At 37.7% G+C, this 15,693-nt stretch overlaps 1 protein-coding gene across 2 annotated transcripts in view; it reads left to right on the top strand.

Moving 5' to 3' along the window:
* igsf9a (immunoglobulin superfamily, member 9a) overlaps positions 1 to 15,382 on the top strand; it is a 31,718-nt gene extending 16,336 nt beyond the window's left edge. The window contains exons 5-22 of one of the 2 annotated variants that reach the window (XM_058788784.1): positions 323 to 474; positions 895 to 1,012; positions 2,356 to 2,497; positions 2,586 to 2,731; positions 4,770 to 4,912; positions 5,174 to 5,314; positions 5,874 to 5,990; positions 6,542 to 6,692; positions 6,963 to 7,074; positions 7,438 to 7,625; positions 8,084 to 8,301; positions 8,436 to 8,520; positions 8,673 to 8,840; positions 9,005 to 9,041; positions 9,150 to 11,348; positions 12,717 to 12,874; positions 13,401 to 13,567; positions 13,717 to 15,382. In XM_058788784.1, the coding sequence (XP_058644767.1) occupies positions 323 to 474; positions 895 to 1,012; positions 2,356 to 2,497; positions 2,586 to 2,731; positions 4,770 to 4,912; positions 5,174 to 5,314; positions 5,874 to 5,990; positions 6,542 to 6,692; positions 6,963 to 7,074; positions 7,438 to 7,625; positions 8,084 to 8,301; positions 8,436 to 8,520; positions 8,673 to 8,840; positions 9,005 to 9,041; positions 9,150 to 11,348; positions 12,717 to 12,874; positions 13,401 to 13,558 (4,433 nt within the window). In that variant the 3' untranslated portion in view covers positions 13,559 to 13,567; positions 13,717 to 15,382. Of the gene's footprint in view, positions 1 to 322; positions 475 to 894; positions 1,013 to 2,355; positions 2,498 to 2,585; positions 2,732 to 4,769; positions 4,913 to 5,173; positions 5,315 to 5,873; positions 5,991 to 6,541; positions 6,693 to 6,962; positions 7,075 to 7,437; positions 7,626 to 8,083; positions 8,302 to 8,435; positions 8,521 to 8,672; positions 8,841 to 9,004; positions 9,042 to 9,146; positions 11,349 to 12,716; positions 12,875 to 13,400; positions 13,568 to 13,716 lie in introns of both variants that reach the window. The other variant, XM_058788783.1, reaches the window with a different exon arrangement.
* Positions 15,383 to 15,693: the final 311 nt, after the last annotated feature.

Here is a 15,693-nt window from a genome sequence, read left to right as displayed (position 1 = left end):
ATACAGTACGTAAGTAAGTATACATACGTGTGTGTGTGTGTGACTTTTTTCTAATTCATTTAAAAATCTTATAGACCTAAAACTGTTAAACAGTAGTGGAGATTTATATTTATAATGTTTAACTATTAGAATATGTAATTTAAAATTGAATCAGAGAAGTAGGTCTGTGGTTGAAAACTAAATCTAGTAGCATCGCTGCTTTTTGTTAGTAACTCTCCAACACGAAGAATAACTAATTTATGAACTGTTCTTCATAACATTACATTACATTTTTTTTTTTTGGAACATCATGACTGTTTTCTTTGCTTACTCCTGTGTCTAGCGCCTCCTGTGTTTACGGAGACCTCCCCTCCTGGAGTTGAAGTGTTTGTAGGGACATTGGTAACTCTGAAGTGTGCAGCTCAGGGAAATCCACAGCCTACAATAACCTGGTCTAAAGATGGACGACCTATAACTCCTCAAAGCAAAGTAAAGGTGGGATGTTAGTACTTTGGTTGACAAATACTATTATAGTCCCTGTGTTGATATTTCCGTACGGAAAGTTGGGTGGGACATATCAAAGTGCTTGCCCTATTTTAAACAGACAATGATGTTTAGTTCGCGTCACAGCCTGGAAAAAAAACTATGATTTACTACCTGCAAGTGCACATTTTGGAGAGCATTTGATTGGAAAAAAAAATGTAGCCTATACACTACTCCAAACAATATGAGTCATAAGAATTTTAATCAATTTTCCAGGAAATGAAAGAAGTTTGAGGCTGTACACACTTACTGACCTTAAAGCCAACAGACATGGATTGACTTCATCAGATTCACAAATGCAATAGAGGATCAGATCTAGAATACATTTATCCTCCACTCTCTTTTCACACACTTCTCATTTTGGTCCTATAGATCATGAATGGAAGTGTATCTTTCCATGCTGTAAGCAGAGAAACATCAGGCCAGTATCAGTGTCACGCCTCCAACACTGAAGGAAATGTGACTCACTTCACAAAGCTCAAAGTCATTGGTAAGTCAGCACTGATGTTTTCTCCTCATTTAGGATGATTATCTGTATTACTCAGGTACATTGAAACGATCTGAGAAGTGTTGCGGAGACCATTATAAACCTTATCAGTCTTGCTTATGAATATTTATTAGATGGTATAATGTTTGCCCATTAATCATAACTAATTTGGTGGAAATAAGGTACGTGAGTGCGAGCCATGTTAGAATTACTGATGCAGATTGCACATGTATTGGATCGACTTGCATGAAACTGATTGGCTTATTTATTGGCTGATACTTCTGTTTTGGTCTTAAAATATGGTTATTGCCCCCCAAAAAAGGGGAAGGGGGACAATTTTCACCCTCGTTGCAATAGTTTTGAAACCTTTGGCTCATGCCATTATATTCTACATGACAATTTTAAGCTTTTCTGATTGAATGGCGCCACCTAGTGGTGGTGTTCTAATACATTACATTTAAGCACACTTCATTTTCAAGTGTCTGTAGCTCAAACATTACAGTAAATTCCAGCAATGGCAAAATCATGGATTCAATTCCCAGGAAATGAACGTGCAAAACAATACAAGTTTATGTTTGTTAAATGCTTATTTGTATTGAATTTGCATTTGTCATACACAGTACTTCAAATCTTAAAAGTATATTTTAAAATGTACATGAGGTTAATACAATATTAATGAAAGGCCACTTACATAGAGTACACTTGGATGGCTATGTTTCTGAACACACTTAAGTTTAAAAAGTGCACTTTGTAATAATGTCAAATTAAAATTTTACTTTAAAGTACATTTAAATCATTATGTTTTAATAATCTTTTGCCAGGCTTTATAGAAGTACACTTATTTTGGTGTATTGACAAACATGCTAAAGCACATGAAAAGTACTTGATTATAATTTTAACTGTAGTGTGTTTGATATTCCGTTTAAAGTTAATATATTTTAATTTACTAAAGTAAGTATTAAGTATATTAAAGTATATTTGAGTTTGCATATCTCTTGTAAGTACATTCAATAGTACACTTTAATCACATTTCAAAGACAATAGAAGGAATTATGAAATTACATATAAAGATGCATTTAGGTCCTGTGTAAGTGTGGCAAAAAAGTCCTCAAGTTTAAATAATTGCTTTTAATATAAACTTAAAATGTAATACATTTGTATTTAATTTTAAATAACATGCAGTTAAGTGTCTGAAAACACTACATTTACTTTGCACTTAGTATATTATTTCCATAATAAATACTTTTTTTTTTTTTTTTTTTTTTAAGTTTGCAATTTTTGTTTACAAGTAAAAGTATTCGTATTGCTGCATTAATGAACATTGTGTATTTTTTTTCTATCAACAGGCCCTCCAGTGATCGTAATTCCTCCAACGGACACTGTTCTCAACATGTCCCAGGATGCCAAGTTGAAGTGCCAGGCTGAAGCTGACCCACCCAACATGACCTATGTGTGGCAAAAACAAGGAGAAGATATTTATCACATTGAGTGAGTTCTCTTCTAAAACTGTGAACCTCCACCTTAGTATTTACAGGTAACATGTAGCTTATGCAGTATTCATGTGTGTTTGTTTTAGGTCTCTGAAGTCTCGAGTTAAGATCATAGTGGACGGTACACTTCTCATATCGCGTTTGATTCCAGAGGATTCTGGGAACTACACCTGCATGCCCACTAATGGACTTCCCATCTCCCCCTCTGCCTCAGCCACCCTCACTGTGCAGCGTAAGTGTTTCACGTGGTGAAAAACTAAATAATGGATGTGACCATGGACCACAAAACCCAGTCATAAGGGTACATTTTTATTAAATTGAGATGTATACATCATCTGCAAGCTGAATAAATAAGCTTTCCATTGATGTATGGTTTGTTAGGATAGGACAATATTTGGCTGAGATACAACTATTTGAAAATCTGGAATCTGAGGGTGCAAAAAAATCGAAATATTGAGAAAATCGCTTTTAAAGTTGTCCAAATGAAGTTCTTAGCAAAGCATATTACTAATCAAAAATTAAGTTTTTATATATTTACAGTAGGAAATTTACAAAATATCTTCATGGAACTTGCTTTTTTTCTTTGCTTGATTGTGTTTATGGGGTGCAATATAACATGTCTTCGTGTTTCGTTTGTTAAAAAAACGCCTTATTTTTCATATATTTCACCTTTATTGTAAGCCGCTTTCTCCTCTGTCATTTGAACGACCGGTTGACTTCACGCCCATTACCTTTACGGGCGACAGCTGCATGTGCTCCGGTCAAATGTAAATAATGGTGTCAATATTGCTGTATCAGTTTGAGCCAGAATCAGACCCAGAAAGCGGTAATGAAGAGAGTCAAGCAGAACTTCTGCAAGCACGGCTCTTACAAAACGTTTCTGAATGGAAGTTTGCTGTTGTGATTACATATCATTTTTTGAAGTTTGTACAAGTGTGTCTTATACACACAAAATAGCATCGAACTAACTGGCTACTATAACCAAACAGCGTTGGCTTGTGTTTACGTTCTTGATCAAATCGAAAAATTACGTCATAAAGTATACATGGAAAATACATTTACAAAATTAGTACATAATTACAAATTCGGGTTCAAAATGTTTGTACGCATTTGTCAAAGACACACGAAATAGCATTTAACTAACTGGCTACTAAAGCCAGCGTTGGCATTTGTTTACGTCCTTGATAAAACTAAAACATTACGTCTGAAATTATACATGCAAATACATTTGAAATTATGAAATCTTACTTACAGGTTGTGGTCCAACAACTGCTGCCTCTGGTTTTAAAGTTGTAACTGCTCCATGTTTTAGTAATAGTTTCTGTGTGAATCCGGCACTGAACTTGTGTAGACTCTGGAAGCTGTCTTCCGTAAAATGCGCAGCACAGAGAGCTAAATTAGGATTGTAATTGTCAGGAACATAATCAAACATAAATTTTAACCATTGCTGACGAACTACAGCGTCCGTAGGAAGCCCGAACACAGAAGACCTGACAGCTGGGTGAAAATAACACCGTTTCGACGGCATGACTACAACTCTCCACTATAACTCTTCCTCTTCAACAAAGCCGCAGAACATGGCCTTGCCCCCTTTTTTGCATGTTCCGGAGGGAGGGGTTGATGCAAATTTATGGGTTTATTACGTATGCAACCCGGGAAGTATCTCGTAGTCCCATATGAGTCGTTTTTGTAGGCATTAAACTTCCTGATTTTTAAAAGACGATATCTCCGCTTATGTTGAACTTTCAGCGCAGCAACTTTGCAGATACTGTTCATGCACCAACAGTAACATTACACACTATTTAAAATGAAAAAAGTGAAATCGCAGTAAACCACCCCTTTAATGTCCTAATGATTTTTGGCATAAAAGAAAAATCTATCATTTTGACCCATGCAATGTATTTTTGGCTTTTGCCACAAATATACCTCAGCGATTTAAGACTAAGGTTCAGGGTCACATATATATAATAATTGCTGTTCTTGGTAAACTTTCTGTTCATCAAAGAATCCACAACCATTGATGTTGATTAGCATATTGGAATGATTTCTGAAGGATCACTGAAGTGACACTAAAGACTGTTTGCATCACAGGAAAAAATTACATTTTAATATATATTCAAATAGAAAATAGTTATTTTTGCAATATTTCACAATATTACTGTTCTACTGTATTTTTCATCAAATAAATAAAATTATGAGCATAAGAAATAACAGTTTTACCCCAAATTTTAAAAAATTATATTGAAAACAATATATATCTTTTTTAACAGACCCAGCACAAGTGAGCAAGATTCCCTCATTAACCTTCCTCCCCACTGGCATGAGGGGCATCATTGCGTGCCCCGTCAGAGCTGAACCACCATTATCACATGTCGATTGGATCAAAGATGACAAACCACTCGATTTAGACATGGTGAGTAACTTTTGCTTTTCTCACTATCCATACAAAAAACTTTTAAACCTTTCATATGTACATTTTATAAGTAGACTGCTACTCCTAAGTGCTTTCTTGAGTGCTTTTTCTCTGCTACTAATGCTTGACATATTGATTTTAATTCAGTGACACCATGCTGTGCTTACACTTATACCCCTCTCTTCATGACGTAACCTCACATCTTTCCAAAGAGCATTATTTCATAAAACACTCAGAATAACTGTGAATGTCTTTCAACAGTATCCTGGATGGACACTGACTTCAGAAGGCTCTATAATCATAGCGACAGCTAATGACGACGCTGCAGGTGTATACGCGTGTACTCCCTACAATAGCTTTGGGACAATGGGCCAGTCTGAGCCCACCACCGTTATACTACAGGTGGGGTTTTACAGAGTGTTGCCAATTAAAAAAATTTTTAATTTTGTTTTCTGTAACAAAATAGTTATATATTATATATGTTATATATATTTGTAAAAATATATATGTAAAAAAATAACAAAAAATATATTAAAATATGTAAAAATACAAATGTTTATAACTATGGAAGCCCATTTTTGCCACAGAATAAAAAAAAATAAGGCTGACTTTTTCTGACGTTTTTCTCATGAATGTGAGATACAAATGCGGAATTCTGGCTTTTTTCTTAAAACTGTGAGTTTATATCTTACAATTCTGACTTTATAACTCACAATTCCATGTTATAAAGTCAGAATTGTGAGGTATAAACTTATAATTCTGAGGAAAAAAGTCAGAATTGTGAGACAAAATGTTGCAATTACCTTTTTTATGCTTGTTCAGTGGCGGAAACAGCTTCCATATATAACAGATATCTGTCTTAGAATATTGTGGGGAAAAAGTGATGGAATGGAATGGAAATACAATTAGATATGGTTAGTGTGAATTTTCAAGCCATGATATAAGTGTTTTCATCTTTAAGGATCCTCCATCATTTAAAGCGTCACCTCGTAAGGAGTACAGACAGGATGTTGGGCACATGCTTGTTATTCCATGTCAGATGGACGGTAATCGGGCTCCAAAAGTCAGCTGGAAAAAGGTGAAAGTCATTTCACTGTGCCTTTACACTTACATTCTTGGTTCACTTGTCAAAGTGATGGTATTCTAGCATATTTTGTAGCACAAACAATGTAACAGTATTTACAATAAAAAATCCCCCTTTTTCAGTTCTAATCAGTAGAAATACCATATTAAGTTCATAAAGATTGTTTTCTTTTTTAAAGACTTCCACTGAAAGTGTATTACTGTACATGTTTTATGTTTGTTCTTTCAAACTAGGGGACAAGTTTAAATTATTTTCTGGTAAACAACAAACCACAGATGTTGCTGATTGAGCTAAACACATATTTACCCCAGAACATTCCTATAATGTTATGAGGTGTACTGTTCAGCAGCAATAGTTTACAACTGCTTATATAAAACTGTGCTGATTAACATTAGAAAAAATAGCATCAGTCCTGTGCACAAAAACTGAGAATTTTAATTTTCTCCAAATATTATAATGCACCCCCTTACCGCTGGAAATCAAGTTTTAATTAAAATTGGTGTTTAATCTCATTATATGCTTCATTATGGCACTGCTCCTCTTAGGTTGGCACAGCCTCTCGCTCACTGTTCACTGTAGCAGCGAATGGCTCCCTCATTCTGCATCCTCTCAGTAAAGACCACCAGGGGGAATGGGAGTGCAGCTCCACCAACCGTGTGGCCACTGTATCCGTCAGAACAACAGTCCTTGTGCTGGGTAAGACTTAAATCATCTAGATCATTACTACCACATTTGGGCCATGTGATGTTTACTGTAACAGTAAGCACAGACATCTTTTGTGTTCATTTTGGGTTTGAAGTTCAGCTAAATAAAAGCCCAAGAGGGGCTAAAGGCAATCTTGTCTTGTGGCCTCTGAGCTTTTCAATGTTGAGTAGTCCTCATCTAGATTGAACTTGCAACTTGCTGTCACACCTCATGTATCACACTTCACATGTCACACATATCTTGTTTCCTTCTGATTCACAGGTACAAGTCCACATGCAGTGTCATCAGTATCTGTGATACCAGGAATTAACCAGGCCAACGTCTCCTGGGTAGATGGCTTTGATGGAGGATATGCCCAGAAATTCACTGTCTGGTTTGTGTCTGTCTTGTTAGAGTTGATCTCTGTAAATCTTAAGTATTTTGAAATTGTAGTCTGTCAGATGATATTTTTTTGTAATAAGAGCAGTATTTATCTAATAAATTTACTCGAAATGCAAAAACAATGCAAAGCAGAGTCACAAAGCTGCATGCACAATACAAATCTCAAGAAGGTGCACAAATCTCCCCCCCAAAAAATTAGCATTTTGTCGTGCAAAAATGGCATTTTACAATTTTTACTATTTTTACGCTACCGAAAAAAGTTAGTAGTGTTGCTACTTTTCACTGGATGGTTTAAGCCTGTCTTCAGAAATCTTTTTTTTTTTTTTTTGAAAACTTGCTAACATTCTTTTTTCAGGTATAAGCAGGTGTCAGCAGAAAGGAAAGAGGAAAAGCAAGAGTGGTTGTCTTTCTCAGACCTCTCCACTGAGAACAGTCTGTTGGTCACCAATCTTCTTCCTGTCACTGAGTACCAGTTCAGTGTTGTGGCCCAAAATAAAATTGGCACTGGGCCCTTCAGTGAGATCACTACCATCACAACTCTGGGTAAACATTAACTGTGCAAAAGAAACTTCCAAGTCCCTATGAAGTGGTTTTATTAACCTAGATTTCATGGCCGTGAATTCCTTACATTTTGTTGCTATTAAGTGACATGTGATATTAGGAGGATAGCATTTTATTGAACAAACTATTGTACATAGAAAGAAGAGAAAGCCTGTACATTTAAATTCATCATCACAATCATTTTCATCTATTTTAATTAATTTTGTCATTTTTTAGGAATGTATTGGCATATAGATGCCCTCAAAGCTAATGGTCTAAAAGCCACAGAACTCCAATTTTGATTTCATTGGGTCTTTAAAATCACTTAGCCTGTGTGCTGGCTACCTCATGCAGACTCAAATTAATGTTAAACCATCTGTATTTATGCTGCACACTGTGAATAACTGAATAAAAGCAAGCTGTTCATTTCAGTCCCTCTCTGTTAATATTTTATTTTACAGATGCACTTCCTGTTGCGGTCAAGCTGGTACCACCTACAAATCTCTCGATCAACAAGAGTTCAGAGGGAATTCTTCTGTCGTGGTCAGTGCCTCAGTCCCATTCTCCACCCATTGACAGTTTTGTCGTACAGTCACGCCTTGAAGGAGGGGAATGGATTCATCTGAAAGAGAACATTAGCCCAGCTGAGAGTCAAATCTTTCTTCCAGGGTTATGTAAGGTAAATATTCTCGAAGACATGATCTGAGATTTTCATGAATCAGACAGCTTGTCATTTTTGATAAATGCAACTCTTTCTTCCTTTGCTTTCATCCTTATTTTGTCATTTTTCTCACGATGTATCACTCTCTGAAGGACTGCAAGTATGAACTGAGGCTTCTCTCTCAACGTGGAGATCAGCTGAGCATGGCCAGTCCATCAATCAGTGTCTCCACCATCGGTTAGTGCTTCACACATTCTCTGTTCTAATCACCTGTCCGTAATATTTCCTTCAGAAATTGTTGGAATTTATTAGTCTAAGCTATACTTATAAGAACATCTATACGTTTTTTAACATACCCAACCATTAAAACCTTTCATTGCTCTCCACAGGAATGAATATGCACCCAGCCAGTTCCCGCCTCCTAGACTTTCCTGACCAGCTAATGGCTGGTGTTATGGGTGGAGTCGGACTCCTTTGTCTTGCTCTTATCCTGACCCTGACAATAGTCTGTTTCATTTTTCACAAAAGGAACCGAAGGCGTAGGCAGAATGTCAAGGGTAAAGAAACAACACTTTGAACTGCTTAGAACTGTTTTAACAGTCTGCCTCAGTGTATCCATCTTAGAAGATGCTCTCACTCCTTTACCTCATATTGTTATTCTTCATGCATGATCATTTATCCTATCTCTCATTCCATTGTAAAATTGGTTCCCTCCTTTCAGATCTCCCTCCTGCAATAAATAATAACCCTTCTGAAAAGTAAGTTCACCACCCTCACCTCATGAAACCCTTTTTCATTGCCCAAATTTTTCCTGTTCATTGCAACCATTTTGGAATGTACTAAATTCCTATCCTTGACCTTAGCAGCCCTGACAACACCCTGAACCAAAGGCTCCTACCAGCTCGTCCACTCTCCTACACTTCCTCTTCTTCCAATCACTCCTCCCTTGAAAAGTCTGGTCACAGTGATTTTCATGCCCAGCGGCAACATCTCCTGCCTCAAGCTCACACTCCATCCCACCATTCCCTCCCTGAGAGCCATCTCCAACGGGCATCACTTGCCCCTGTGTCCTCTGTGGAGTTCATCCACCGAGGCCCTGATGGACGCTTTATTGCTGATTCTTGTGAAGACGCCAATATTGTCAGTTCTCAGGTCAAGAGAAACCCAAGTCAAAACTCCCATCGGTCATCAGATGGAAACAGGAGCTTCAGAATCCAGAAATCCCAGTCTTTGAGATCCTACAGGGATGAAAGAAAAAAGCCACCCTTTGTCCTTTCAGTGGATCTTCCACCTTTCGCATCAGACATCCCTTCTTCTAGCAGAACACGAGCCATGGCTAAGCACCTCTCATTGAACGCCCATTACATGCCCATTCTGGAGCAAGAGTTCTTGGATGGACCAGACCAGACAAGTCTCTCATCAGATAGTAGTGGCTCTTTTCTCTATCCTCATTCAGAAAGTACTCTGGGTCGGCAGTCCGTGAAACAAGGTACCAAACACTCTACAGCCAGTACCCTGGTTTTGCAGATGGAGCATGAGAGGGAACAAGGAAACCTAAGTCACTGTTTATCTTTAGCTCGTGAGAGAGAGGAGCTTGAAAGGGAATTACGCAAGTACACAAATCCATATAGTCTTGAACAGACAGATGACGAGTATGGAAGAATCTGGAAAATTCAAGAAACCTCAACACCTCAGGGTAACTGCCAAGCCATTAGACAAAGCCTTTTATCTGAGAATACCAGCATGTTGAAGGGAAGAGCTGCCTCTTGCATTCCATGGGAGGAAAGACACAGGATTTCTTCTGCAAGCTTGGTGCCCCTACATACCTCTAATGGAAAGGATACCAGGTATAGGCAGAATCAACAAGGTTGCTATTCCATCCACAGATCCAACTACCAAAGGTCTCGTAGTCTAGACAGAGGGGAACACCAAAAATCGCAAACATGGGACCGAAGACGAAGCAGAACTCCTGTCGAGTCAAGTCTTGGTCGTGTTGTGGATGAACCCTTAATCTACAAATTGGAGAAGACCCAAACTGATGTAGGGCATAGAGGTCAGAGGACCTCAAGCAGAAGTCAACATTGTTATGACCCATGTATATGTTCCCCCTCAGACGATCAGCAGAGGCGGACCATAGAAAGAAGCACTAGTCAGATAAATCCAACTAGTGTTTATTCAGAGATGAGTGTAGATGGACCTGATCTTGAGGGCCAGTCTCCTTATTCAAGGTCCATGCTGAGCTCGGATCACAGTTATGAGACTCTAGATTACGACCGACCCAGATTATCAGATCTTGTAAACGACAGATCAGGAGATACGAGTTTAAGAAAGCAGAAGAAGTTAAACAATTGGTCAAGCAAAACTGTATCTCAAATCAATGTTTGTGGAACGATGCCTCGGAAGACAAAGAGCCTGGGGTCAAACAATTGGAATCGGCACAAGAGCACTCAAAGTTTAGACTCAAAACTGTACAAGGACCAGTTTTTGACCCCTGATGCCTGGGTAGACTCGCTGACACTTGGTCGAGATTCTACAATGTCCCCCTTTGCATGCAGACCCAAATCTGTGGCAGATAAGCCTAAAAGTAGTCCCAGTTTGCAAACCGATTCATCTGTGCCTTTAGAAAGTCAAACACAAGACCCCCATCATCAGGCCTCTAAATCATATGATGGCTCCATGAATAACTCACAATCCCGCAGAAAGCTAGTGCCAGGACATAGCACTCATGCTGCCTTATCAACAGGGGGTTCTAGCTGGCCTCGGCCTTATTGCCCCTCTCTGCCAGCCTTGCCATCTGGAAGACGGAGCCAAAGCCAAGTGGGGGAGAGAGAGGAAGAATATGAAGATGGGCAGGAGGTGGATGTGGAAATTAACAGATACAGGAAGAGTTCAGAGAGAGAGGGAAGCTACAGAAGTTATGCAAGCCAAAGCAGTGGTAGGGGCAGCATGGATGCCCCTAGCAGCATGCAGTCCTCTCTCAGCCCCCCTCTGACCAGCTCTCCAGAGACCACAGAGGACAGTGACAGAGATGAGGCAGTTCTACAGGAGCCTGAACGGCATGAAAGGTACAACTGGCTTTTCTTTGCCTTACTCCATACATTTATCTTAAGCTGTTTCTAATGATTTCAATTGATTCTTATGATTGATTCTCTTTCAAAAGGTAGTATGAGTACTCTTAGTATCTGCCTTGATAATACCATGTTTTTTTTAACAAATGTTCATCGTATTGCTATGTTTTTGGACATGCATTTAATACCACAATTTGTGTATACCATGGTAATACCAGGGGACTCCAGCCCTGTTCCTGGAGAGCTGCCATCCCACAGATTTCAGCTCCAAACCCAATCAAACAAACCTGATCCAGCTAATCAGGGCATTGTCTTATTATTGGGAGATATGAGGGTCTGTATTACTTAGCATTGGAGAATGCGTAAAAGTCGACTGGGATCACATGTGCCTTGATAACCAATCACATTACAGCTTTGATATCATTGAATTTCAGTCAAGAGTTGTGACAGTCAATCACTACTTACAGATATTATAGAAATGTATGAGAAATGCTGTAAACTAAATCCTACCTTTAAACTCTAAAAATAGTAAAATCAAAAACTAGCCTATTGTTTAATAGCCAACGAGTTGAAGATTAGCCGACAGGATTTAGTTTCATTAAATGATAAGCAGTTTCTGCACAAAAGCTGTTTATTCAGCATAGTGAAGCCTCTCCTCCATTGACAGCCTTTCAAAAAAAATAAATAAATAAAATCAGCCTCTGGTTTCCTTCTCTGTGTACTGCCAAAGAAGAAGTGTTAGCATTAGCAAGGCAAGGCAAGGCAAGACAAGTTTATTTATATAGCACATTTCATACACAATGGTAATTCAAAGTGCTTAAAAGGAATTAAAATAATCATAAAAAATAATCATAACAATAAAAACAAGGAATTTAAAAACTTTTAAAATGATTTAAAACAGTTAAGAATAGAAAATGTTTTTACATAAAATACAGTGCAATCAGTTCGGACGTAGCACAGTGCTAATTCAGTAAATGCACAGCTAAGCAGATGAGTGTTGAGTCTGGATTTAAATGTGGCTAATGTTTTAGCACATCTGATCTCTTCTGGAAGCTGATTCCAGCTGCGGGCACCATAATAGCTTAAAGCGGGATTCCCCTTGTTTTGTGTGAACCCTTGGTATTTCTAACTTACTCGATCCTAATTATCTGAGCCATTACACTTTTTCAGGTAAAGGTTGCAGGCTTGCCTTCCAGTGGCTTTGTTCAGGGCTTCTTGATAATTTCAAGCAGGTGTGTTGGAGCAGGGTTGGAGCTGAAGTCTGCAGGACAGTAGCTCTCCAGGAGCAGGGTTGGAGATCCCTGATTTAAGGGTATCCACATTAAACTTAATGATACCTCACATTTCTTTATCTTCTGACTTTAGATCTAGAAGAGGCTCTGTGGATGAGAGTTATGATTGGGACTCTGCTTACGTTCCAATGCATCCTGTGGACCCCAAAGTGTCAGGTCTACAGAGCCAAGAGAAGAAGATCAGCTCTACTAAAGACTGTGGCAGGACATATTTAGACCTGAAACAAAAAGGTAAGAGAAACGCTCGCTCTGTATATTGTAACTCATCAAAAATGTCATACTGTCGTGAAATGTATCTTCAGGGATGCCTGTTTTTTCACTGTTGCATGGTGGTTTATTGTTATTGTGAAATCTATTTCAAATTTTCATGTGCTTAAATGCCAAGAAGTAAGCTGTGGTTGATCGATCTTTCTTGTTTAGTGTTATCCTTTGGTCCATTTTATCAGGAGATTAATTACTAAATCAGACCATCAAGCATTAAATGAACAATACAAGAAATTTCTCAGTAATTCAATTCAGGTTGTCTATCCCTCCTGTTGTGTTGGGGTCAATTTGACCCACATCCAAACTATTTTTTTTGGTGTTCTTTAACATACCTTGGTGTACCGTCCAAATACCATGGTATATGACTATGACTAAGGATTATGACTGCAAGAGTTAAATTATGAAGACCAGTTCAAAGAGTCTGAACTGTAATGTATTCAAGACATTTGTCTTTTTCTGGTTTCATTCAACTCCATTGTCTTTTTGACCCAAGGTCGTTACCCTCCGGCTGATTTGAAGGGATCTGTTCCGCTCTTTGAACTTCCCAATATTCTTCCTCCTCACTGCGAGCAAGAATCACTCCTTTCTCAGGAGATTCGGAAGAGCTTCACATCATTCCCAGACACAGAACCCGACACTGTGCTTTTCTGATTAAGGACAGTAAGTATAGCGTTCATGCTGATTAGCCTGCACTGTTTTCATTTTAGCTTTTATATGCTCAAGTAGTCAGAAATTGTGTTGAAACACTTAAGATGGTTAAAATTGCTTGTCAAAACTGCAGCCAAATGTTAGCATGTTCTCAAACCTAGATTGGACACAGCATGGTTGCCATCAACACACATCTGAATGGCCAGCATGAGACGGAACACTGGGTGTCGCAATTATTTGTATATCCGTGGACCACTCAAGCACAATGCAACCAAAGAACACACACTGCTCTGCCCAGCTAATGGAACTGACATTACCTGATGGATGGGCCAAAGCACAGTGAAGGGAACTGTCATTTAAAGAGCTTACATTATGTGCTGGAGATGCAAATCAAAGAGGGAATAAATAATACAGGACTTTGCTCTCTGCACCCTGCTGTTGCTGGTGAAACTGAATTTGAAATAAAAATCTACAAGCTGTCTCAATGAGCCCTCCTTTCAAAGTTGTTGATTTTTGCAGAGGATTTCGATTGTTTTGTAATTTCTATTTTGACAGTAAGTGCACACTGTAATTTAGAAACCTCATCAAAGCTCTTTTATGCTTGGTTACAGGAATATTTTATTATGCTAAACAGGATGTTGAAGAAAAAAAAAGTATAATTTGTAGCTACCTTCAAGTTGTCAATCGAATTGGAGTTGCATTTAAATTCCTTTATAAATCTTGTCAAACATTTCACTGAAAATTGTGATTGAAGTACTGCCTTGGCAGCAACTTGTTTTCTTGACAATCATTGGTCCTCCCTACCCATTCATACCTACCTCATACACACTACAATCCCAATGACACCATTCATGTAAATTTCACACTGTCATTCACATGGAGAAAAAAAAAACTGTATACTGATCACTGTATGGTGCATCATCTAGTCCTTGACAGACTGACAATCCTTAAAAACCCTTTGAGGGTTTAACCCTTTAACCTCCAGTAGAATGTTTTGTATTGAAGTTTTCAATTTTTTCATTTTTGTTAATGGTTTGTGGGCTTTTTGTTTTATAGTTTGTAATGTTGCGGAGCTATTCTCATCTGAAGGAGCTCATTTTTTTGTGTTTTAATGAGCCTTAGTTTCTGACGATGCTGTTTGAGCCGTTTAATGAGAAAAGAAAACGTGTAAAATTGGTTGATTATTTGCATCAGTGTCTTTTTTTAGGAAGAATCTAATAAACGGATACTCTTTCAGTGTGCAACTGGAAGGAAATGATTAAATTCACTGCAGGTCATGGGAGTTAATTACGTATCACAGCACCCTGTGGTCTGGCAGTCTGCTGAGCCTGACAATAAAGAGTTATGTTAACTAACAGAGCTTAACTGTTTACAGTTAAACCAAACTTTTTTTTTTTTTCTGTTCAAATGTTTTTCTTTTAATAATAATGAAAAAAAAAAAAAACATTTTCATTTTTAAAAGCAGATGACGCTTTGTATGGATGTTTTGTTGCTTCAGACTGCTAAACACACTTCTTTATTTTATCTTTATTTTCTGCCAGTATGAAATGTGTCTCTGTATCTGCTGCCTACTCACTGAATGTAGAATCTTTGCAAATATGTGTATATGTAATTAATTGTTATATTTTAGCTTTTTAATCAATGTCTATTCAAACAAGAATGTACAAGTGAACTCTTTTTTTTTTCTTAGTAGGAAATGAGAATTGTTCCAGTTGTTTGCAACCCAGTTATTGTTTTTCAGGAAACAATTTGTACTTAAATTTTGTTACTTCATCAAATTATGAAATTTATTTCATGTATGTGGATTTATACATTGATTAAAGACAACAGAACATTGATTTTTGTTGTTATGTAGATACTACAAAGCCAAACCAGAGTTGAGATCCTCTATATCCACTAGGATGTGCTGCACTTTCACAAATAGTAATTTTTTTAAAAACAATAATCTTGAAAGCAGTGCAAGCATTCTCTAAACATTTAATTTTTATTATATACCTGTTTTCTAATGTATAAAATATAAGTCTCTGACATTTTCTAAAGGAATCAAGAAGGATTATTGTCACTTCCTGACCTCAACGTTTCCTCTGAATGCTGTGAGCTGTGGGAACAAAGTCCATTTCTTTCATTCTTTTTTTCTG

This window comes from Onychostoma macrolepis, chromosome 10 (assembly GCF_012432095.1).
Source record: "Onychostoma macrolepis isolate SWU-2019 chromosome 10, ASM1243209v1, whole genome shotgun sequence".
In the NCBI taxonomy this organism is placed as follows: Eukaryota; Metazoa; Chordata; class Actinopteri; order Cypriniformes; family Cyprinidae; genus Onychostoma; species Onychostoma macrolepis.
The sequence above is the reverse complement of the archived record's forward strand: the minus strand, read 5'-3'. Positions and strand labels throughout refer to the sequence as shown.